A 21,753-nucleotide genomic window follows, 5' to 3' on the forward strand; every position below is an offset into this window, starting at 1 on the left:
CTCTGCACTGGAAGGAGCATGGGACCTGGTCCTCATCCTGTCCCTTGCTGGTTGTGTGACCTTGAGAAATGCTTCAGCTGTGCTGAGCCTCAGTTGCTGCGTCTGTCATATAGGGACGCTAGCACGTTCCTGATGGGCTTGTTAGAGATGGGGTTAGGAGCAGGGCCCACTCAGTTGCAGGCAGCACACAGCAGCTGTGAAATCTTCCTGGAGGTCCCGGGATGTCCTCAGAGCTTAAGGAATGGCAGCTCTGGGCCGGGCCCACAGCACGCATGCAGCCTGCACTGTCTCGTTTCATCTCCTGGCCTCTGACTGCCTTCTCAGAAGCTAGTCAGGTGCCAGCAAACCTCAAGAGTGCAGCTGAGACAGGAGGGACGGCAGGCTCCTTCCCTTCTCTCTCTCACAAATTGGTAAAGAAACTGCCTATTCTCCCCCTTGGCTATCTCAGGACAAAGGCTGGAGCCCACAGTAGGTTTGTCCGTAAGGCTTTTATTATAAAGAAGATTCCAGAGTCCCGGCTGCCCCCCTCCAGCCCCCATGGGCTCTGAGCCAGTCCCAACACTGGCTGAGTTGGCTGCGAGGGGCCTGCATGGCCCATCTACCACAGAGGGTCGCTTCTGGCAGGAATGGAATGGGTGGTGGTCTCAGGCGCCAGGGGCACTCTGCCAGGTCTGCCTGCTCTCTGGAACAGTCATTTCCAGTGTTGCATGGGGAGCCTCTCGGGACCCCTCCCCGGGTCCTCTGCGCAAGCGGCAGCTATTCACAGTTGGTGCATGATACCTTTTTTAATATATAAAAGCTTTAAAAAAAAAAGTGGTGCTATCTTTAGAAACACCTTCAGCAAGATCAAGTAGCCCAGCTACAGCCTCGGTGCATCTTAACCCCTCTCCTTTCCCTGGAGATGGGGCTCCCAGCTCCTGTGCCCCCCATCCCTCCCCTCCACCCTCCCTGCTCCTGGAGAAGCCCACAGAGCACCCTATGGCGTAGGCACTGCCCGCTCTACCAACAGCCGCCCAAGCAACAAAAATCTGACACTACTTGAAACTGTCTGTGGCCAGGATCCTCTTTGGATGAGGGGGAAGTGAAGACAACATTTTGGTGGTTAAAGCAGAAACCAATCAAAGGTCAGTTCAAGGAGGGCTCCCTGCACCAGTATGGATGAGGTAGAGTTTCTGGGCTGCAGCCTCCGGGCTGGCGGCCTCCTCTCCCCCAGTTTGTGCTTGGCCGCCTAGATGTGCGGGGCTCTCGGCAGCAGGACCAGCTGGACGCTGTGGAGCAAGTGGGTGGGCACAGTGCAGGCCGTACTGGGCAGACGGGGGAGCCTGACCAGCTCTCTGGCCTCCGTCCCGGAGACTGATCTGGGGACAGGTGGGAGGGGATGGAGGTGCCCAGGGGTCAGGGCTGGGGCGCCCCTGCCTGGCTGAGAGCAGCCCCTCCTCCTGCCCCCACCCCAGCCGTCTCTGCTCAGTATTTCCCAGGCTGAGTCACAGGCATGGGGTAGAAGATCAAGTTGAGGCCCAGTGGGCGTCCGTTTCTGCCAGCAGCAGCCTGACCAGCTCTCCATGTGTCTCAGGCCTCGCTGTAGCACTCATAGATGTTGTCCTCCATCAAAGCCACCACTTGCTCAAACTTGTGCTGCAGCTGTGTCCTCCGGGCCATGGGGTTGGCCTCCAGCGCGGCCATGATCTGAGGGGAGCAGCGGAGTCAGCTGGGCCATGGCCGGTAGCCCTGCCTCAGTTCGTGGGGGAGAACACACCCCTGAATGTCTACCACGAGTGACATCCGTCCGTTAAGGGCAAGCACCCTGAGACGTGTGTACTTGAGTAGGAAGCTCACCTACCCCGAGGGCAGGTGCCTCACCCTGGGGCACTCACCTGCGGCCGATACCTCTTGGCGTACTTATAAATCTCTGCCATGGCCACATTGGTGTTGAACTCATTCTGGTATTTCTATAAGGAGGCAGGACGGGGAGGTTAGCCCAGCGGTCAAAGCTGAGCCGAGCCCCAGCAAAGCCAGCTGCTTACACATAACCCCCCACCTCCCCACGGCCCCCATAGAACAGTTCAGCGACGAGGCCCCTCAAGTCCCGCGGACGAAGACGGCTTCCCGGACCCTGAAGTCCAATCTCCTCTCCATCCAGAGGGTGCTCTCCTGCCCCCGCGCCTCAAGCTCTGGGAAAATGCATCACAAATTTGCAGGCCAGCAAGAGGCCACAGCCACTTCTGAAATGCCCTCTGTGCTCCCTGCCCTTACTCCAGTGGAGGCATTGAGGCCCAGCCCCCGACCCCCGATCCCTCAGCTCATCAGGCCCCCACCCCCCACCACCAAGCCACCGCACCCTCGACTCCTCGGCCAGATGGGCATTCATCTCTTGCTCGCTGAGCGGTGTCATGTCCTGGATCTGCTTGTAGTAGCGCTGCACGATCTTCCGGTACTCAGGAATCTCCTTGGCATACAGGAGCTTGTTGGTTGGCGAATCCTGGGCAGAGAAGAGGGAGGGTGTTAGATGGCTGCTGGAGAAAGGACGCATCTGGTCATTTTCTGGATGAGCCCTCATCCGTCCTGCCACATAAGTGAACTTAGCAGGCCCCCGAGGCCCAAAGAGTCTCACCCGGTCACTGAACGTCCCTGCACTCAGCCGGCCCCAGACCAGGGGCTCCTCACTGTGCTCTGTCTGCCCTGCCTACTTTCCCCAGGACTGTTAGGACAATGATGTGGGTGGGGAGGGGCCCTACTTCTTTCAGGGGGAAAAGTACATGGGCGTGCCAGCTCTTCACTGCACGCAGCCCATTCCACGTAACAAGGATGTGTCCTTCTCAGGGTGATAGGTCTTGGTGGCTAGGATTCCTGGAAGCCTGAGTGCTGGCTCAGTGGAATATTTCCCACCACATGCTCCTAACGCCTGAAAGAAGTGCCAAGAACACTCCCAGTTCTTTGTCAGTCACGGGCACCCTGCCTTCGGAGACAGTACGTGAGAAGCAGGGGAGCGATGGCATTTTCTCTTTCCCGTGGCCCATCTCTGAAATGCATGGGCTAAATGCAGGGCCACGCACGACTTGGACCAATCCTGCAGTGCCAGCTCTAATGATACAATCTCATCCCTGCTCACAGCAACCGGGTGCTTTCCTGCCTCCGTCTTTGCCTGTGCCGTTCCCTCTGCCTGGAAGGCCATCCTCTTTCATCTTCAACCTCTAAAGCCAGACACAGCCTTGCGTGCCCCCAACCCACCGCATGAATCTCAGAGCTCCTGGCCACCCATCACCCCTCTGCCCACCCCTTCACCCCTCTGCCCACCCCTTCACTGAATGCTCGCTTCAATGGCTTTTGACTTTCAGGGGCTGCTGCCCAGAGCCTGGCCCGGTTTTCAGATGATGTTGTGCCTGACCAAGCAGGTTGTCCAAGTTCATACTGGCTTTCCCACACCGGGTTCTCAGGCCTGTGTTCAAAGCCAGTGCTAGGCACAGCTGCGGCAGGTGCAGTTGGTCTGCAGCGATACAGAGTTTCTGATGGAAGGTACTGGCTTCTAGGTGTCTCCCTGTCTGAATGAGTCACTCATCCCACATCCCCTAGACCTGAGCTCTTTTGGTTCCCCTCCCAGGAAGATCTCTGAGCTCAGCCTCAGAGAGTCGAGGAGGCCACCCATGGTCGGCACCCCACTTTGGCCCTGTACATGGGCCTGGCCTGGTCCTGGGAACAGCCAACCTTGCCCAGCTGCAGATCAGAGATGGAGCAGGCGTCGATGAAGGCCTGTGCGATGACTGAAAGGCAGGCGTCGATGTGGTCTGTCTTGTCGATGTCAAAGACAAACTGGGGGTTCTTCAGGATGTTCACCCAGAACCGGAGAGGAAGGCTGTGGGGTAGGGTGACAAAGGCAGTGAGGGTAGGGTGGGGTAGGAAGCAGTTGAGGGACAGTTGTGGAGGAGAGAGCTGGCTTTGTCCCTCAAGGGCCCGAGGTTGGAGCCTTGTCACAAGATGTGACCTTTGGGAACCTTAGTTTGCCTATCCCTGGCCAGCTGGGATGGCAGTGGGGCTGAGAGCCGGGTTTCCTGCTGGAGCAAGGCAGGAGCTGCAGGGCTTAGCTGCACCCCCCCCAACCCCCTGCTGAGCCTCCAGCCAGGTCCTGGTTCTCATTAGAACCAGGTGCCCGCCCCCGGGCACCCCTGGCTCCTCCCTGAACCTTTGCAGGCAGCAGGAAGTCCGACATTAGCAGAGCAGCTGTGGGGGGCAGGGCCTGGAGCTCTGGCCTTGTCCTCGAGAGGCCGGAGAGGGTGAGCAACACCCCTACCCCCACCTCAGGCCACCCAGTGACTCAGCAGCCTGGGCATGTGTACCCCCAGAGCTCTAGGAAGCTGCTGCCCTGCACAGAGGCGCCTAGGCTGGTGGTATTCTTCCTAAGGGTCAGGCTGGGTTTCCAGCAACTTCTTGTGGGGGTGCATGACCCCGACAAGCTAAGAGGTGCCTCAAAGGAGGGCTACCAACTGGGTAAGAGATTCAGATAATGTAGGGCCGAGCCTGACTCTACTGTCCCAGGCTGTGTGGTCTTGAGCAGGTGCTGCTTCTCCGAGCCTCAGTGTGCTCATCTGTGAAGTGGAGCTGATGGTGCCTGCCAGAGAGCGGTGCGGGAGAATGATAGTAAGGGCAACACCTAGACCATGCTTTTGGGCACTCTTCTAGTTAATTCCTACCATTAACATGGGTCGCATTTTACAGTGGAGGGAAACTGAAGCACAGAGAGGCTAAGTCACTCATCCGAGAACACACAGCTGGGAAATGGCAGAGGAGGGCTTAACCCCAAGCAGGCGAGGCCAGAAGACTAGACTCTGAACCCCCTGCCGCAGGGGCCCCAGTGGCACAGTGAAGTCCGCATGGGCCCCCACCCGCCACCTGTTGGTCTTCCAGATGTGTAGGGTGTCGGGGTCCGAGATTCCCCTCTTCTCAGCCTGCTCCTCCAGGAAGTCGAAAAAGTACTTGACAGCCAGCGGGGGCTTGTCTTCACGGATACTCAGAATGGCCTTGAACAGGTCATCCAGAAACTTCTGCAGCGTGCCCTGTGGGGGAGTGGGGTGGCTGCCGTCAGCCCTGGGCCACGTGCAGAGGGCTAGTGGGCACCCTTGGTGGCTCTGTGGAGCTTGAAATGCCAGGCTGCTGAATGAGGAAGCCACGTGGCATCAGGCTGGTCACCGAGCCTTTCTGGCCTCACTTGCCTCCCAGAGGCGTTGAAAGGACTAATCAAGGCACTGGCACATGGAGTCGAGAACTGGAGGCGCCAGAGTATGGGCTGTGGGGTGCCGGCGCTGCCACTGAGCCACGTGGCCTTGGGGACATCACTGATCCCTCTGGGCCTCTGCTGTGCCCTGTTACGTGGGCTAACATAGAAGTGTCTGTCAGGCATTTTTCCTGGCTGTGAGAAATGCCTCCTCAAGTGGGACCCTAAGCCTTCAGCCTCTTGCCCCTCCGGCCCCACAGGGGAAACAGGAAGAACTCACACCCCTCTCCCAGCCGCGTGTGCACAGCTGGCCCTGAGCAATGACCCTCTGGAGCTGGGGCTGAAGCCTTGTACCCACTGCACGGAGGGGAGACTGAGGCCGGACTCACCTTGGTGGAGAGCAGGCGGGTCAGGTAGATTTCCGGGAGCACCTTCTTGCGATGGCTCTGCCGGTGAGACTTCTTGGGCTCTGCCAGCTCATCCGTGGGCAGCACCTGGGAGGCCGGGCAGTGGTCAGTGTCCGCACCAGGCCCCATCCTCGGCCGCCTGTGGGAGGTCTGGCTCTGCCATGCTTCTTAGCACACAAGGGCTGTGGTTCCCTCCTGATTCTGGGCCCCATCCCTACTCCCCCACCCCCAGCCTTTCCCAGGGCCGGGAGCGCTTTTCCCAGAGGCCCAGGGCCACAGAAAGCCAAGGCCACACCCACTGAGGGGCTGGATCCCCCGGGGCCGAGGTTGGGCACTCACCAAATGGAAATACTTCTCTGTGTCCAAGTCTTTCACTGCGAGAGGAAAAACACAATAAACAAACATGGGAGAGGAGAGGAGAGAAACAGAAATGAAGACAGAAAGATGGAGAGAGAAAAAGAAACAAGACAGAAAGATGGGGAGAGAGAAACAAACAAGACAGAAAGATGGGGAGAGAAACAGAAGCAGAGACAGAAAGATGGGGAGAGAAACAGAAGCAGAGACAGAAAGATGGGGAGAGAAACAGAAACAGAGACAGAGATCCAAAGAGACTGGCAGAGAGAATGAGACAGAGATGCAGAGATGCATGGGGAGACTGAGTCTGGGAGAGACGGAGAGAGAGAAAAGTGAGATCCAGAGACACACAGTGAGCGAGACAGAGTGAGGCAGAGAGAGAAAGACACACACACACAGTGACCACAGGGATGGAGGGACTTGGAGGGAGGGACAGCGGTGGAGAGAAGCAGGAAAATGCAGCCACGGGGGAGGAGGGGCCCCGGGCAGGCGGGGGTGGGTGCCTTCACCCACTCCACCCCTGAGCCCAGAGCTCCTGCCAGCCCAGACTCCCAGGCTGCTGGGAGAGACTGAGACTCTGCTCTCAACCTCAGAAGAGGACTCAGAGACCCAGAGGAGCCCGGGCTCGCAGGCCTGGCAGCCAGGAGGCTGTGCCTGGGGCGTCTGAGGGTGTGGAGGGGGCACTTGAGGCAGAGACATGGCCCAAGGCTGAGACGGGCATGCTGGCCCCCCTTCTGGCCTGGCTGCTGCCCAGACCTCCTGGAACTGCATCCCGCCCTCCCGGGGCCTCTCTCCAGCTGCCGCAGGAAATCAGCTTGAGGAGGCCTGGTGTGGGCCCTGCCCCAGCAGTACTGGGTCAGAGGAGGCTGGCCCCACCCAGCCCCCACCAAGGAGGCCTCAGCCCAGGCCAGCCCTGCCTCTCGGAGCCTCAGTTTCCCCACTGGGGCATGGGATGGAAGCCCCTGTCCACACGCAGCCTAGGCTCCCTTCCCACGTGCACCCGCACTACCTCGGCCCAGTGTGTTGTCCTTCTTGTCTATGAGACTCATGGCCAGGGAGGCACCTTCAGGGATCTGATGGGGGGGAGAGGCCGAGGTCAGAGGCCGGAGGTTGGGGTGGGGGCATGAGGGTGGGGAAGTGGGGGGCGGGCAGGGCTGCACCTTGTAATGGGCCAGCGTGTTAAGCTTCTTGCGGCCATCTTCCACCACTGAGGTGTCGTCCAGGTCCCGAAGGATGTAGCTCTGTGTGCTGGAGGCGAACCACTCTGGGGGACAAGGAGCAGGCCATCAGGGTCCAGGCAGAGAGCTGGGCCTGAGGAGTAGGTACCGGCCCAGCCAGACAGGGAGAGGCCTCTCGCTCTCTCCATGTAAACTGAGGCAAGCCATACCTCTCTCTGAGCCTCCATTTTCCCATCTGTAAAACGGGGAGGGCAGGAAAGAGCTGGGGGAGAGTGTGAGGGTACAAAGAGAAGGTGCCAGGGTGGAGGGCACAGAGGAGGAGCTCTGGAAATGGCCTTGTCTGCAGGGCTGTTAATGTTACAATTGCTGATGAAACCCTTGGCCTAACCAAGACTCCTAGAAAACCCACTCCAAGCCCCGCGTGGTGGCTCACACCTGTGATCCCAGCACTTTGGGAGGCTGAGGCAGGTGGATCGCTTGAGCCCAGGAGTTCAGCCTGGGCAGCATAGCATGACACTATCTTTACAAAAAGTAAAATTAGCTGGATGTGGTAGTGCACTCCTGTAGTCCCAGCTATTCAGGAGGCTGAAATGAGAGGATCACTTGAGCCCAGGAGGTCGAGGCTGCAGTGAGCTGAGATTGCGCCACTGCACTCCAGCCTGGGTGACAGAATGAGATCCCGTCTCAAAAACAAACAAACAAACAAACCCTACTCCAGCTCCCTCCTTTAGGAATTAGGAAGCCTTTCCTGAAGGCTTTTCGCTGTTGTCTGTAGCTCACTCACACTGCAGGACTTGTCTCCCACAGTGTAAGAGCTTCTTGCTGAGGGGGCCTCATTGGATCCTCGCAGTGGCCCCACATTCATGCAGCCATGCCAGGTGAAAGGAGTGTTTCCCGTCAAGGCAGGGGCCAGCCCCGGCTGAAGCGCCTGACACGGGGTCTCTGCCCCCATTCCCACCCACCGAGGTCGACGTCCTCTGCACGCGGCCACTGGGAGTAGGGCACGTTCTTGCAGAAGGCCTCCAGGATCTTCTCCTTGACCTGCGTCAGCGTGTCGGTGTCCATGGCCCGCACGCTCAGCGAGTCCATGCCACAGCCCTGGAAGGACACGTTCAGGTTCTGCAGGGGGAGAGTGGGAGAGAAAGGTCAGTGAGTTGCTGCCATCACTATGTCGGTGCCCAGGCAAGGCCCTGCACAGGAAGGCTGGGTCAATGCCGTAGGCTGCGACGCACCAGCCCTGGGACCCTCCCCGCCCTGCCAACTTACCCGGGGCTTGGCCTCGATGTTCTCCCGCAGCAGCCACTCCTCATTGAGTGTGTAGCGGGCCTTGCCCGTGATGGCGTCAATGGAACCCTTGTTGATTTGCTGCTTGATGGCACACAGCAGCAGGAAGAATGGCTCCCCCACCGTCTCCTGAGGGGCACAGGGGTATCAGGGCCAAGGCCCCCTCTGTATTCCAGCCCCCACTCCTTGGGCCAAACACCTTCACGCCCCCGTCCCCCAACCCCTCCAACAGTCTCCTTTTGGATCCTGGTGTCAACACTCCTCTCCAGGGTGTCTCCGCGGACCCTAAGCTCGTGTTCATTAAACACTACCAGCTGTGGGTGGGTGCATTCATTGCATCATCCCAGCAACCCTTCCGGATACGGAGTATCATCCTTACTGTGTAGCCAACAGTGCCGAGGCTCAGAGAGGGCAAGTGACCTGCCCAAGGTCATCCAGCTGGGAAGCGGCAGGGCAGGAATCGGACCTGGCTCGGCTGACTCCCACGCCTGTGACTTTCTACTAAGTGGGGGGCCCCAAGGGTGAGTTGAGGTGGACCCAGAGCACCGATGTGGCCTCGACCCCACTCGCAGGCTGATGATCGTGGAGTCTCAGGAGGAATGGGGCTCAACGTCCCTGCTCTTGCCCATCTCCAAGGGTGGCCCTCCAGGCAGTGGCTCTGCTGGACCCACAGCCATGAGCTGATTCTCAAGGCCATTGCCCAGCCAGGGACCCAGGTGTTCCACTGGGATAGTTTTACTTAACTATCCACCAAAATTGATTTAAAGAAAAATTAAGTACATAATAGTATTAGGCAGATTTGGCAAAGATTACGAAGGCAGCCTGCCAGCCCAAGTCCTGGCCCAATTCTCCAGGTCTAGGGCCTGGGAGGCACTGATTCCCTGCTTTCTAGAGGAGGAAACAGGCTCATAGGGGGAGGCCTGGCTGAGGCCACAGAAAGAAGCCAGGGGAGTGAGGTCCAGGGTCCACAGTGGCCCTTGTGGTTCCTGATGGCCTACAGTGAGGCAGCCCACAGAAGGTGGAGGCACTCCAATGGCCTCTCCCAGGCCCTGCCTCTGCTCCATCCCACTACCCGCTTCCCCCAGGAGGAGCCGTGGGGCTCCCCCAGGCTACTTGGCCCTCAAGCCCCAGGCTCAGGGGCAGAGGCCCCATTTGACAGAAGGAAACCAAGGCCCAGAGAGGGCAATGAGTAGCCCAGAGTCACAGCTGGGCTGTGCCAAAGATCGGACTCAAGCCCAGGACATCCTGGCTGGGTGCAGTGGCTCACCCCTGTAATCCCAGCACTTTGGGAGGCCAAAGCGGGAGGATTGCTTGAGCCCAGGAGTTTGGGACCAGCCTGTGCAACAAAGCAAGACCCCCATCTCTTCAAAAATTAACAACAAAAAACCAGAACATCTGAGGCCCTGGTTCTGGGCTCCAGGCAGGCCTTTGCCTTTCTCCCACAATCCTCCAGGCAGCCCTCTAGCCTCTGCCACCGTAGGGTAGCTGGAGGGTGGGACAGAACCAGAGGTTGAGCAACCCTTGCTGTGCAGAAAAGAGCTTATGGGGGTCCTTCTGGCAGAATGCAGGAGGCCCTGGCTACCGGGCCCACCCTCTTCCCAGCCTCCGCTCTCATCCAGAAGATTCTTTGGCCTTCCTTCCATTCCTTCCATGAACATCCCCTCCTCCCGGCCTCTGCCCTCGTGCTGTACCCGATGCCTGGAGCACCCTCCCCACCACTCCTCGCCTGGCTCACTCTCTTAGGTCTCAGCACAGGGTCGCCTGCTCCAGGAAGCCACCTTGAAGCCTCCAGACAGAGGGAGGCCTCATGAGCTGAGCTCTGCTGCGAGGCACTGGCCACCCTGTATTTTGTTTCCATGTCTCGCCCCTAGGGCTGGGAGAGCCTCAAGGGCCAGCCAGGGCCTGATTTCATCTCCTGAATCCAGAGCAGGGAAGGGTGGATGACTGAGAAAACCACGGATGCGACAAGGCCCCTGACACAACCTCTGTTATGCCCTAAGCATCCGCTGAGCCCTTGCAGCAGGCCAGCCAGGCCTCCCCTGGGCCACAGCTCCCCTCTCTGCATAACAGGTCCGACGGGCCTGGCCTGTCTCATGCAACACTCCCTCCTGGCAGAGCTGGCCTGAGGGTGCCAGGGAAGGCCTGGGAGGCCGTGGGGTCACTGCTGCTGCGTCCCTGCCACGTCCCCCGCCTGGGCTCTGTCTGTCCCCAGGCAGCCTCACCCGCAGACAGCTGTACATGCAGATGGACATCCAGTTGGTGAGCATCTTCTCCACCACAGACTCTGTGCGCCGCAGCATGAGCTTGGGGTTCTTGGCGGCCGAGGCGTCAATGAGGTCCACCAGCAGCTCCTTCATGATGCTGGTGTAGTACTCCAGCTTGCCGTGCAGCGCGATGGTCAGCAGCGAGGCCAGGCTGCACCTGCAAGCAGGAGGCAGGTGTCAGCTGCACCTTGAGGCCCTAGGAGCTGTGGGTCCCAGGGTCTCAGTGCCGCCTCATCCCCAGGCCCAGCGATCCCAGGAGTGCCTGTGTGGGTGGGTCCTGCGAGGGGTGAGTGGGGCTGGAATCCTCCTGGAGAAACAGCCACCTTCTTCTATGTCCACAGCAACCATCAGGCCCCGTGAGCCAAGGTCTTGGGCATCCAGGCCCAGGAAGGGCTGGAATATGGGGGTGTCAGGAGCCCCAGAGCCCTAGGACCCAGGACCTGATGCTGTGTGGCCTTAGACAGGCTCCTCTTCCCTGCCCCACCCCAGTCTGTCACAGCCTGACCTGTCGCGCACCGCAAAGTCCTTCTGCTGCTCCAGAGCATGGACAAAGACAATGAGGAAGTGCTTGTTGTTGAGTAGTGAGGAGAACAAGCTGATTCCCTCTTCCATGTTGGGCCGGCAGCTCTCAGGAATCTGTGGAAGCAACTGGTGATGGGGTGTCCAGAGGGGCCCAGTGTCCCTGCCTAGCTTAACAGCCAGTGCTTATGATGGCTGCTTGTATGCCTCCTGGGATGGGGAGCTCATTACCTTCCATGGTGGATGCCTCCTAACCTTTGTGACAGGGAACAATGGCTTGGTTGCATTGAAAAGTGGGGCTCAGAGAAGGGTAAGGGTGCCTGGAGGTAACCTGGCATCCCAGTGTAGGGGATTCTCACCTTCCATTTTCTAAGCAGGCAGAGTGGGTGTACAGGGGGGCTCAATCCTCTCTCTGCTCTACCTGGCCTGGTGGGGGCAGCACTTATAAACACCCTGAATGGCTGCTTGAATGCCTCCTGGGATGGGGGGCTCAGTACCTTACAATGGCAGATGCCTCCCAACTCCGCATGACAGGGATCAATGGATTAGATGAACTGGAAAGGGGACCCAGCGGGGAGCAGGGTTGCCCTGAAGCAGCCCACTGTGTGTGGGTTGGGGGGTACTCACCTTCCACTCTCCCAGCAGTGGGTGGGTCTCCTGTGCCTGGGAGCTGCCCTGGGAGTTGAGGGTCTGGGAGGGCAGCACGTAACGCTCTTCATAAAGGGAGGAACACTGCAGAGGCAGACCCCCAGCATCTCAGCAAGGCAGGACACCCCCTGCTGGCATGCAAAGGTCACTCACACAGAAAGGGGCACCGGCTTGGGCTGCTGGGGGAAACTGGCACAGAATTAGCTCCCCATAAAGGAATAAGAGGCAGTGGGCCAAGCCCAGGGGCTGTGGAATTCCAGGGGTGTGGCCAGACAAGACAGCACAAGGCTTAAGGGGAAGCAAAAGCAGCTCCATGTGCAATGGGGGAAACTGAGGCAGAAAGGCTGGGTGTCTGAGCTTTAGCCTGAGGCTGGGAAAAGCCACTGGAGGGTTTCGTGAAAAACGACATAGTCAAACATGGGCTTGCTTTGGCCATTGCGTGGGGAATGGTGTGGACAGGGGAGAGAGGGTGGTACCACTAGGAGGTGGAGCGAGGGTAGTTGACCCAGGAAGGGCAAGGGGAGGCATGAGAGGCATGGAAGGGATGGGGCAGGAGTCTAGTGGACAGGAAGAGGGAGTGTAGAGACCAAGGGAAGCCTGGCTGGGAAGAGGCACAGGAACAAGAGAGGCTGGCCTGGGACAGCCCTGGCCGCTTCTGCCCCACCTTGAAAAGGGGAGAGGCAGGCCCAGCTGGCCAGGAGAGTGGGGCTGCAGCTGGCTTCCATATGGACTGTTAAACATCAAGTGAGCAGAGAATGAGAGTGGAGAATCTGCCCCCAACACTCCACCCCGTGGCAGGCCAGGGCAAGTGGCCAGGACGGCTGTGGACAGCTGTGCAGGTTTGGCACTGCTCAAGGGACCCTATAGGCTGGCAGGGCTCAGAGAGGTCAAGTTGCCTTGAGGTGGCTGGCACAGGTTCAGGGGCAGGCTCAGGCTCGGGCTGACCTTGGGGAAGAAGGTGCGGGTCACGAAGTGCTTATACTCCAGGAAGGGGATGCCCTGGCTGCGGTTCAGCTCCTTGGTCAGATCTGTCATGTCTGTCTGCAGCTCAGCGAAGCCTGGCGGACACGCGGACAGCTGTGAGCGGCCCGAGAACCCATCCCCCAGGAGGGAAAGTCGAGGTCCAGCCCTGCAGGGTCCCAGCCCACTACCTTTGCGGATTTCCTCTCGGATCTGAGATTCCATCTCCTCCATCTGCAGCAGCGTCTTCTGCCAGTAACGCTCAGCACGTCGGCTCTTGGTACAGAAGACGAACAGGGCTGCGGGCAGTGGAGAGGCAGGTCAGGCCTCTGGTGCCCTTTGGAAAGCCTTTATTGGTGCCTGCTGTACACTGGCCTCGGCTCCAGCTCCTCTGGGCAGGGTGTGGGAGGAGGCCCTGCAGTCCTCCCTCCTGGGCAGGGTTGGGGTTGGGGGTGGGGAGTTGTGGGGAGCTCTCCCATGGGCAGAGGGCTTGGGGAATGGCCAGCAAAGCAACGCCTGATGACCTGTTCTTAGAAAAAGAAGTGTGTAGTGTTACAGCTGTTAGAATTTGTCTAGCCCCCTTAAAAAAAAAAAAAGAAACAAGAATACGTGTGTGTGAAGTAGTGGTTAAGAGTGGCTTTCCTGGGTGGAAGGATTCTGGGTGACTTCTGTTTACTTTCTGCTTTTGAGCATTTTCTATTCCTTCTACAATGACTAGGTGTTATGTGTAAATTAAGAAACTTTTGAAAGCAGATTACAAAGCAGTATTACATTATAACCTTTTCTGGGGTGGGGAAGAATATATATATAATGTATTAAAATATCTATTAATATATAGTATTTTCAGAAAAGAGACTGGGAGGGAAGATACAAAAATACACAGGGTATTAATGATGGGTATTTTTTTCCTTTTATCATCTTTCAGTTTTTCCAAAAATTTTCTGCATTGAATATACTCACTTTAAAAATAAAACAGCTTTATTGTGATATAACGTACATACCATATAATCCAGTGATTTAAAGTGTATACTTCAATGGTTTCTTTTCTTTCTTTTTTCTTTTGAGACAGAGTCTTACTCTGTCACCCAGGCTGAAGTACAGTGGCACGATCACAGTTCACTGCAGCCTTCACCTCCCAGGCTCAGGTGATCCTCCCACCTCAGCCTCCTGAGTAGCTGGGACTACAGACTCGTGCCACCATGCCCAGGTAGTTTTTGTATTTTTTGTAGAGATAAAGTTTTGCTATGTTGCCCAAGCTGGTCTTGAACTCCTGGGCTCAAGTGATCCACCCACCTTGGCCTCCCAAAGTGCTGGGACTACAGGCATAAGCCACTGTGCCTGGCCTAATTCAATGGTTTCTAGTATATTCACAGAGTTGTGCAACCATCACCACTAATTTTAGAGCATTTTTACTGCCCCAAGAAGACCCGTACCCATTCAGCAATCACTCCCCATTAGTGCTCTCCCTAGCCCCTGGCAATCACCATTCAGCTGTCTCTATGAATTTCCCTATCCTAAACATTTCATATAAATGGCATCATACAATATGCAGCCTTCGGTGAGACTTCTTTTGGTTAGTGTAATATTGTCAAGGTGCATGCCCATGGTGGCATGGATCAGTACTCCACTCCTTCTTATGGATAATAATTTTCCATTGTATGAATAGATCATATTTCATTTATCCATTTATTGGTTGATGGACATTTGGGTTGTTTTGACTTCTTGGTTATTATAAATAATGTTGCTATAAACACGTGTGTACAAGTTTTTGTGTGGCTATGTTTTCATTTCTCTTGAGCAGATAGCTCGGGGTGGAATTGCTGGGTCATAGGTCATAGGGTAATTCTATGTTTCACATCCTAAGAAACTGCCAAAATGTTTTCCAAAGCAGCTGCACTTTTTTGTATTCCCTCTAGTAGCGTATGACGGCTCCAGTTTCTCTGCTACATCGAGTCTATTACTTTACTGACCATTATTTTAACAGTGGTATAGCCCACCAGACATGTAGGTTAATTTTTCCTGAGTAACCCTCTCTTAAGTACCTTCAGTAGCTCTCTATTGACTGGAGAACATGGTTCCAAATTTCTCTGCTTGAGATTCAGGGACCTTGGCCTGGGCCTAGCATATCCCCTGGCCACCTAACATCTTCTACCCATTGGTGCTGGAGCCGGGGCACACCTCCCCCAACCTCTGGGTGCCTAATCTGTTCCCATGGCCAAGCCTTTGTTCGAGCTGTGCCCCATCCCATCCTGCCTTCTCCCATCTGCCAATCTTCAGAGGGGCTGGGGCAAGGTGGCAAGGCTGCCCTCCAAGGTGTCCTGAGGGTGGGGCTCCTTACCCACCACGGAGAGCAGCAGCAGGACACTGCAGATGACGATGGACACGATGATGGCCGTCTCGCTGCCCCCCAGCTGCAGTGTGGCGATGGTCTGGTTGAAGTTCCCTACCTGGATCTGTGCAGAGGTTGGGGAAGGGGGTTATAGCTTTCCTGGACTTATACTCTGGTTCTGCTCCTCACTTGCTGTGTGGCCCTGGGTAAATTACCTAACCTCTCTGAGCCTCAGGTGCCACACTGATAACATAGAGATAACAGTGTCCACCTCCTGGGGACACTGGGAAGGCTAAATGAGGGCTTGTCAAGCCCTTGGTCCTGGGCCTGGCACAGAGGTGGCTCAATACAGGGGGCTGTGATTATCATTACAGCCTGGGAAGAGTAGTGAGTGAGCAAGAGGAAGCAGTTCACGGGGCCTGGCTGCTGTCCCCAAGTATCTGCAAGGCTGCCCTGGGACCAGGGGGTAGGTGAGGTATGAGGACTCAGAGTGCAGGACTGGGACTGAGGTGCAGGTGAAAGAAAGCTTTCCCAGTCAGAGCCATCCTGGGGTGCCACCCACACGCTGCTTGGGAGAGAGTGAGCTCCCCATCCCAGGAGACATGCAAGGAGATACAGTGTTCTGGCCTCTCTCTGCTCCTCCTGCTCCCCTGCCCTCCATGCCTCTACATGGTGCCTGGCAGCCCAGGCTCTAGGATAGATGCCAAGGGGGACAGGGACAACTTCTTATGGTTTCTGATGGTCCAGGTCCAGATGGGGCCCATCACTGACCTCAAGCAAGTCACTAAGTTCTTGGGCCTCAGTTTCCTCATATGTCAAGTGGGGATGTAAAGCTCTGCTTTGCTGGACTGAGTTGTTCAGTGTGAAAACGCTCAGTGAATTCAGGTGCTGGGTGAGGGGCAGATGCTTGGCAGATGGGCCAGGGGTGGGGCTGGGTCTGTCCTGCTCCGGCACCCCATCCACTCACTGTGATGGGCAGCTGCCCCTCGGCCGCACCCAGGGACTCGTTGACCGAGCAGTGGATGATTCTGTCAGAGACAATCTGGATGTCGCAGCTCACTTGGCCTATCTTGACCCGGTACTCGTGACTCTGGAGCCCCAGGCTGTCCTGCTCCTTCTGTGGGTGCAAAGGGGGAGGATGCTCGTGGGGAAGTGCTCCCGAGGCCCACGGCTGAGGCTGGCTCGCTCGCCCCTGTTTACCCCGGCCCCTTCGGTGCTCACGTGGATAACGAGGGTGAGAGGCTCCCCGGGGTGGTGCTTGATCCACTTCTCCCTCTTGGCCGTAGAGAACTGTGGGTTGGGGAGGTAGTCCAGGCGGAACCTGCTGCCCCGCTGTGCCTCCTCGGGGTCCAGTAGCTCCTCAGCCACAGCCACCTCGTCTGCGTAGGCCCGCCCATTGATGAAGAAGTCCACTGGCGCTGATGTATTGCTCAGGGCCCCGGGGGACGGGCAGGTGATGAGGGTGGAGTTGAGAACCTTGCAGAGCTGGTGCAGGAGGGCCAGGGGCCAAGGCCGGGATGCAGGATGGACAGATGGGCATGGAGAAACGGGGGGAGTGGGGTTTGAGGAGACACAGAGGCAGAGGGAGGAAGAGGGGACAGAGATGCAGTGGGAGGAGGCCTAGTCAGTTAGGGCCCTGGCTGTGCCTGGGCCACCCCCTCCCACCCATCAGGCCCCCGAATGCCTCACTGTGGGCTCCCGGCCAATGTGGTGGACGGCCATGGACACATTCTGCACCATGTGGAAACGCTCACCAGCCACCGTGATGGTCCTGCCGCCACTGCGGGGGACAGCAAAACCTATCAGTCCACCTGCAGCCCCAGAGAGCTTGGGGGAAGGGCGGGGTGCCAGTCTCACCTGACAGGGCTGCGGCGGGGACTGATGGCCGTGATGACCGGGTTCTGCATGTACCAGAAGGTGAGGTTGCCGTGCACGCAGCCCCGACGCTCGAAACGCACACACACAGGCACCGGAGCTGGCAGGGCCCCCTCAGGCATGGTGCAGGCGATGCTGGTGTCCGTGCGCCTAGGGGGAGCAGCAGGTTATCAGCAGGGCCTGCCTCCTGCTGCTCACCCACCGCCAATGCCCCTGAGAACTGGGGCACAAGCCCATGCACTTGGCCCCGGGGTTCAAGGCCTCCTCGACTGGTCCCAACTCATCTTCTGCCCTGTTAGTGCCCAGCTGTTTCCTTATACTGCCAAATTCTGCCCCATCCCACCTCCTCCAGGAAGCCTTCCCAGGTCTTCTCTCCCGCCTCCACCCCTGGTGAAGCCTCTCTCCCCAGATACCTGAAGGCACTGACTTTTCTCCCAATCCTAGTCCCACCGGATGTTCCTACTTCCTGTAGGTATGTCTGCCCTTCCCTTGAGAGCTATGTTGTGCTCCTCTTGGTTTCCCAGCAATGCCCATTAGTGGGGTCTGGTATACAATAAGTGCATAATAAAGACAAAGGTGTTTTGCCAACAGACTCCAACCACATCCCTGTCACTCACCACACCCCTGGGCCAGCCAGAAGATCTGAGTGTGTGCAATCAACACCATTCTCATTACAGGTATCACTTATGGAGCACCTACTATATACCTGGCACAAAGCCCTTCTTCCAATTACTGGCACTATTCTTACCAGCTGAGGAAACTGAGGCTCAGAGAGAAGGGGCTTGGCTTAGGGGACGCAGCCAATGAAGACCCAAGAGAGGCTTGGCTCAAGGATGTCACCTCTAGCCCACCAGCCCCCAAGCCCGTTGATTTCTCTGGGCTGAAAGGGGTGGGCCAGGCCCAGAGGCTTACATGAGCTCCGTGCAGGGGTCTGTGTCATTCACCAGGACCTGGAGCTCGGAGCCTACATGGAGGTCACTCCCGTGGATGGTGATCCTGGTTCCCCCGGCCTTGGGGCCCATGGTAGGCTCCAGGGAGTGGACCAGGGGCAGCTGTGGGAGGAAGGCAGGCGTTTGGGCCTCGGGCCAGCCCCCGGGAGTGTGCGTGCTGGGCAGGCTGGACGTGGGCTACAGCCCCCCTTACCACGTAGGAGAAGCGGTCCCAGGACTTGCCCTCCTTAGAGGCGTTCACAGTCACCACGTCTGAGAGTGGTCCTGGGGCTGGCCCTGTGACACACACGATCCTGAGGGGAGGTGCTGTGGTCAGCGGGAGTGGCCAGCGGTCCTCGGCCCCTACGGCCACCCTGGAGCCCGGCTCAGGGATCGCCCCATTCCACGCCATGCCACACTTCCAATGCCTTCTGTGTATAATTTACCCCATGAGTTTCCCACAGTTCTGCAACTATAAGACAAGGGGGTGGGACAAAACGGTCTCCGATCATGAGAACGTCTGCTGGGCTGGTAGATGATGGCTCTTCCACATGCCTGACGCACGGCCTCCCAAAAGGAAAGCCAGCTCAGTCTCTGCTCACGCATATTTCCTAGGGCCCATCTGGGCCAGTCACAGATCTCTAAACCGTGCCAGTAGCCCCAGCCTTTTTAATTGCAAATGATTTTCCTCAGAGCAAGGCTTAGGTGGAAGAAGGGCTGGGCTAGGGCAGCCTGTGAGGGCTTCCCAGAGGAGTGGGCATCAGAGCCAGAGCTGGAAGGATAAAGCAGATGCCCCAAGCCAAAATGGCAGGATGAGTGGTGGGAATGGCTTCGGCACAGGCCTGGAGGCCACGAAGCAACAGGCTTCCAGAAAGCAGCAGAGTGAGGACGGAGGATGGAGAGGGAGGGGTGAGGAGGACAGAGCAGAGGCTGGCACTGCTGGAGAAGGTGGGCGGGGGCACCATGGCTACTCACTCCTCCGACACCGTGTATCTGTCAGGCAGTGGCTCACAGGCCACACCACCAATCCACACACTGTGGGCCACGTCACTAAGCCGCCGGCCCAGGTTCCTTCCTCGGATGGTCAGCAGGGTCCCACCGTCCAACGGGCCACTCAGGGGCTCAATCTGCCAGGTGACCCGAGAGAGGGGCGAATGGGGTCTGAGGCTGGAGGCCAGCAGGCTTCTGCCCACAGTCACAGGCACCCAGCAGGGCACAGCCGTGCAGACCCACTGCTTAGAGGAGGGTCTGGAGGCTCAGGTGGGGCTGGGACTGTGGCCACTTGGCAGGTCACTGTGCCGCCAAGGAGGATGTGCATGTGCGTTACTGAGCCCACGTGGGCCTGGGGATGCTACTTAGGGGGTCTCCTGGAGGATGCTGAGGTCAGCTCCCAGGGGCAATGTTTGGCCATGTTATTGGTGGCTTTACTGATCGTGGTATCCCCCAAAACTAACAACATTCAGCCCTCGGTGTCTCCTCAACGCCACACTTCCAATGCCTTCTATAATTTATTCATTTCCTTATTTATTACTGTCCACCTCCCTCACTGAAACATCAGCTCTGTGAGGCAGAGCACTTCCTTTTGTTCACAGGTGATACTGCACCCATGTGCCGGTGTATGTGCCGTTTGGGTCCCCAACAAGTGGGACCCTCGTGGGTGCTGCGCATGCGCTGTGCCGGAGTGCAGGTGCCATGTGCCTCCACTGGGCGTGCTTACCGCGCGGATCTCAGGGGCGGGGCAGGTGCCAGGCATGGGCTGCAGGGGTCCCCGCAGGCGGCAGCCGTCGCTCCACACACACAGGTGACCCAGATCCTCGCGGCCCAGGCACTGGGAACAGTCGGGGCTGCCCATGGCACAGTTATAGACCACGACTGGGGAGACACGGGGCAGCTAGGTCAGCCCCGCTCTGCGGTGCATGCCCCATCACCGCTGTCCCCTCCACACTCAACAACCGTCAAGAGGTCTGCGCCCCATCATTGTGGTGTCCCACCCAGAGGAAGTCCTGATTTGGGGGTCAGGATCCCATGAGGTTCTTAGCCCCTTCCCCAAACCCCTGGGGCCTGTGCTGAGCACAGTGCAGCCCCTGCTTCATTGATTTCCTTCCCCTCACAGAGACTCCAGCTGGGAGCCTCAGGTCAGCCTCACTTTACAGAGAAGAGGCTGAGGCTCAGAGAGGAGGGACTCGCCTGAGCGCATGAGGCCTGTGGGTGGTAGAGCCAGATCCCACCCAGGCCTCAGTGAGTCTGATCACCCCCGGCGAGGCCCCAGGATGCTGGGGATCCCTGAGTAATGTGGACTATGAGTACTTGGGGGCTTCAAACCCTCCAAGTAGCCCAAAGAGGAGGGCAGGGAGGGTTCTCCAGGGCCTTGGGTGTGCAGGGCCGTTCTGGGAACTTCATGGTGGGAATGTGGAGGGCACCACGTCCACCAGGGATGCCTGAGACTCCCCATGAACAGAGGAGCCCCTGGAGAGTGGACCCAACACAGACAGTCACAGCAACTGCCCAGCCGCCACGCGAGGGGAGCTGACCACACCCCAGATGCCACGCTCAAGGCTGGGCGAGTCCCGGCTCATCAGGTCCTTACAAGCTCTGCAGAGGGACTGTATCCTGTTTCCTATGGGGATGATCAGGCCCAGGAAGGCAGGGGAAAGTATGCACGGAGACCCCAAGGCCTGGAGCCAGGCATGGCATGGCAGGGTTGGGATATGAGGCTGTGTGTGTGCTGGGGAACAATGGGGTGGGACATCTGCGGCTTTGGGGCAACCACTGGAATGAGTTGCACAAGGCTGAGCCCCACGCACCGCACTGAGGCCCCGAGGCCATGTGGGGTGGGTGGGGGTGCCCACCTGTCATGGGCTCAGGGCTGTCCAGGAATCGGGCTGGCCGCCCCTTTAGTTGGAGGCTGAGCGGGAACACCTGGCTCTTCTGGGTCGTGTGCAGCTGCAAAAGGGCAGAAAAGAGCACAGGGAGCATGGGCAATGCCTGGGGCTCTGCTGGGGATAGGTGTCATGGAGGCAGATGAAGTTGGGGCTGCTGGGGATGGGGGAACCAGAAGGTAGAGAGAGGCAGGGTGGGGTGAGGGGTACAGCATCTGGACTTACGCAGGCCCGCCCTCCACCCATGCTGGAGTCACCCCACTCACCACCACCTGGTCACAGCGTACAACAGACTCATTCACCCACACAGCCTCGAAGATCTCCTCCAGCCCAAAACTACACTCCAGGGCTGCACCCTGTGGGAAGCAGGGAGTGGGAGGCGGGTTTGAGGAGAGCCAAGCCAGCATGCATCGCCCTCTAACTCCAGCAGGACACCACAGGCTCCTGCTGGGAAAGGTGGGCTTGGTTGAACTGTCAGGCCTTTGCATGGGCTGTCCCGTCCCCCAAAATCCCCTTCCTGGCCATCACGTCCAATGTTTGAGGGAGGCAAGCAGCGCAGGAATGCCAAGAACTTTGGCCTCATGTGCTCAGCACCACCAAAAGCCTTTCCAGCACCCCCAGTGATCTAACCCAGGAGCCTTGCATTCAGCTCCTAAGGCTCCACTCCCAGCGGGGTTCCCCTGCTCTTCGAGCCTTTCCACCTCCCATCCTGCCCTACCAGGCCCTGCCCAGATGTGCCCCGATGCCCAACACGGCCAGACTCTCCTGCCCCGGCCTTTGCCTGAGCCCTCCCCTCGCCTGAACACCTGTCTCCCTTTCTACCACCCACCAAAGCTCAACACAGCCTTCAGAATCCAGCTTAAAAGCCCCCTGTTCTGAAGCCTTCCCAGATGCTCCCCTCAAATCAAAGGGGTGTGCCTC

General features: G+C 58.0%; 1 protein-coding gene across 3 annotated transcripts in view; it reads right to left on the reverse strand.

Moving 5' to 3' along the window:
- Positions 1-469: 469 nt before the first annotated feature.
- PLXND1 (plexin D1) overlaps positions 470-21,753 on the reverse strand; it is a 51,588-nt gene continuing 30,304 nt past the window's right edge. Inside the window, exons 10-36 of one of the 3 annotated variants that reach the window (XM_030801781.1) lie at positions 21,099-21,188; positions 20,803-20,896; positions 19,671-19,825; positions 18,929-19,080; positions 18,168-18,267; positions 17,937-18,076; positions 17,007-17,174; positions 16,839-16,929; positions 16,371-16,634; positions 16,117-16,266; positions 15,159-15,273; positions 13,012-13,119; positions 12,806-12,918; positions 11,840-11,944; positions 11,199-11,329; positions 10,652-10,850; positions 8,412-8,558; positions 8,108-8,264; positions 7,128-7,231; positions 6,977-7,040; positions 5,953-5,987; positions 5,596-5,700; positions 4,885-5,048; positions 3,703-3,850; positions 2,339-2,479; positions 1,875-1,949; positions 470-1,686 (exon numbers count right to left, since the gene is read on the reverse strand). In XM_030801781.1, coding sequence (XP_030657641.1) covers positions 1,570-1,686; positions 1,875-1,949; positions 2,339-2,479; positions 3,703-3,850; positions 4,885-5,048; positions 5,596-5,700; positions 5,953-5,987; positions 6,977-7,040; positions 7,128-7,231; positions 8,108-8,264; positions 8,412-8,558; positions 10,652-10,850; positions 11,199-11,329; positions 11,840-11,944; positions 12,806-12,918; positions 13,012-13,119; positions 15,159-15,273; positions 16,117-16,266; positions 16,371-16,634; positions 16,839-16,929; positions 17,007-17,174; positions 17,937-18,076; positions 18,168-18,267; positions 18,929-19,080; positions 19,671-19,825; positions 20,803-20,896; positions 21,099-21,188 — 3,432 coding nt within the window. In that variant the 3' untranslated portion in view covers positions 470-1,569. Of the gene's footprint in view, positions 1,687-1,874; positions 1,950-2,338; positions 2,480-3,702; positions 3,851-4,884; positions 5,049-5,595; positions 5,701-5,952; positions 5,988-6,976; positions 7,041-7,127; positions 7,232-8,107; positions 8,265-8,411; positions 8,559-10,651; positions 10,851-11,198; positions 11,330-11,839; positions 11,945-12,805; positions 12,919-13,011; positions 13,120-15,158; positions 15,274-16,116; positions 16,267-16,370; positions 16,635-16,838; positions 16,930-17,006; positions 17,175-17,936; positions 18,077-18,167; positions 18,268-18,928; positions 19,081-19,670; positions 19,826-20,802; positions 20,897-21,098; positions 21,189-21,753 lie in introns of those variants that run through there. The other 2 variants (XM_030801782.1, XM_030801783.1) reach the window with 2 other exon arrangements.

This window comes from Nomascus leucogenys, chromosome 21 (assembly GCF_006542625.1).
Source record: "Nomascus leucogenys isolate Asia chromosome 21, Asia_NLE_v1, whole genome shotgun sequence".
NCBI lineage: Eukaryota > Metazoa > Chordata > Mammalia > Primates > Hylobatidae > Nomascus > Nomascus leucogenys.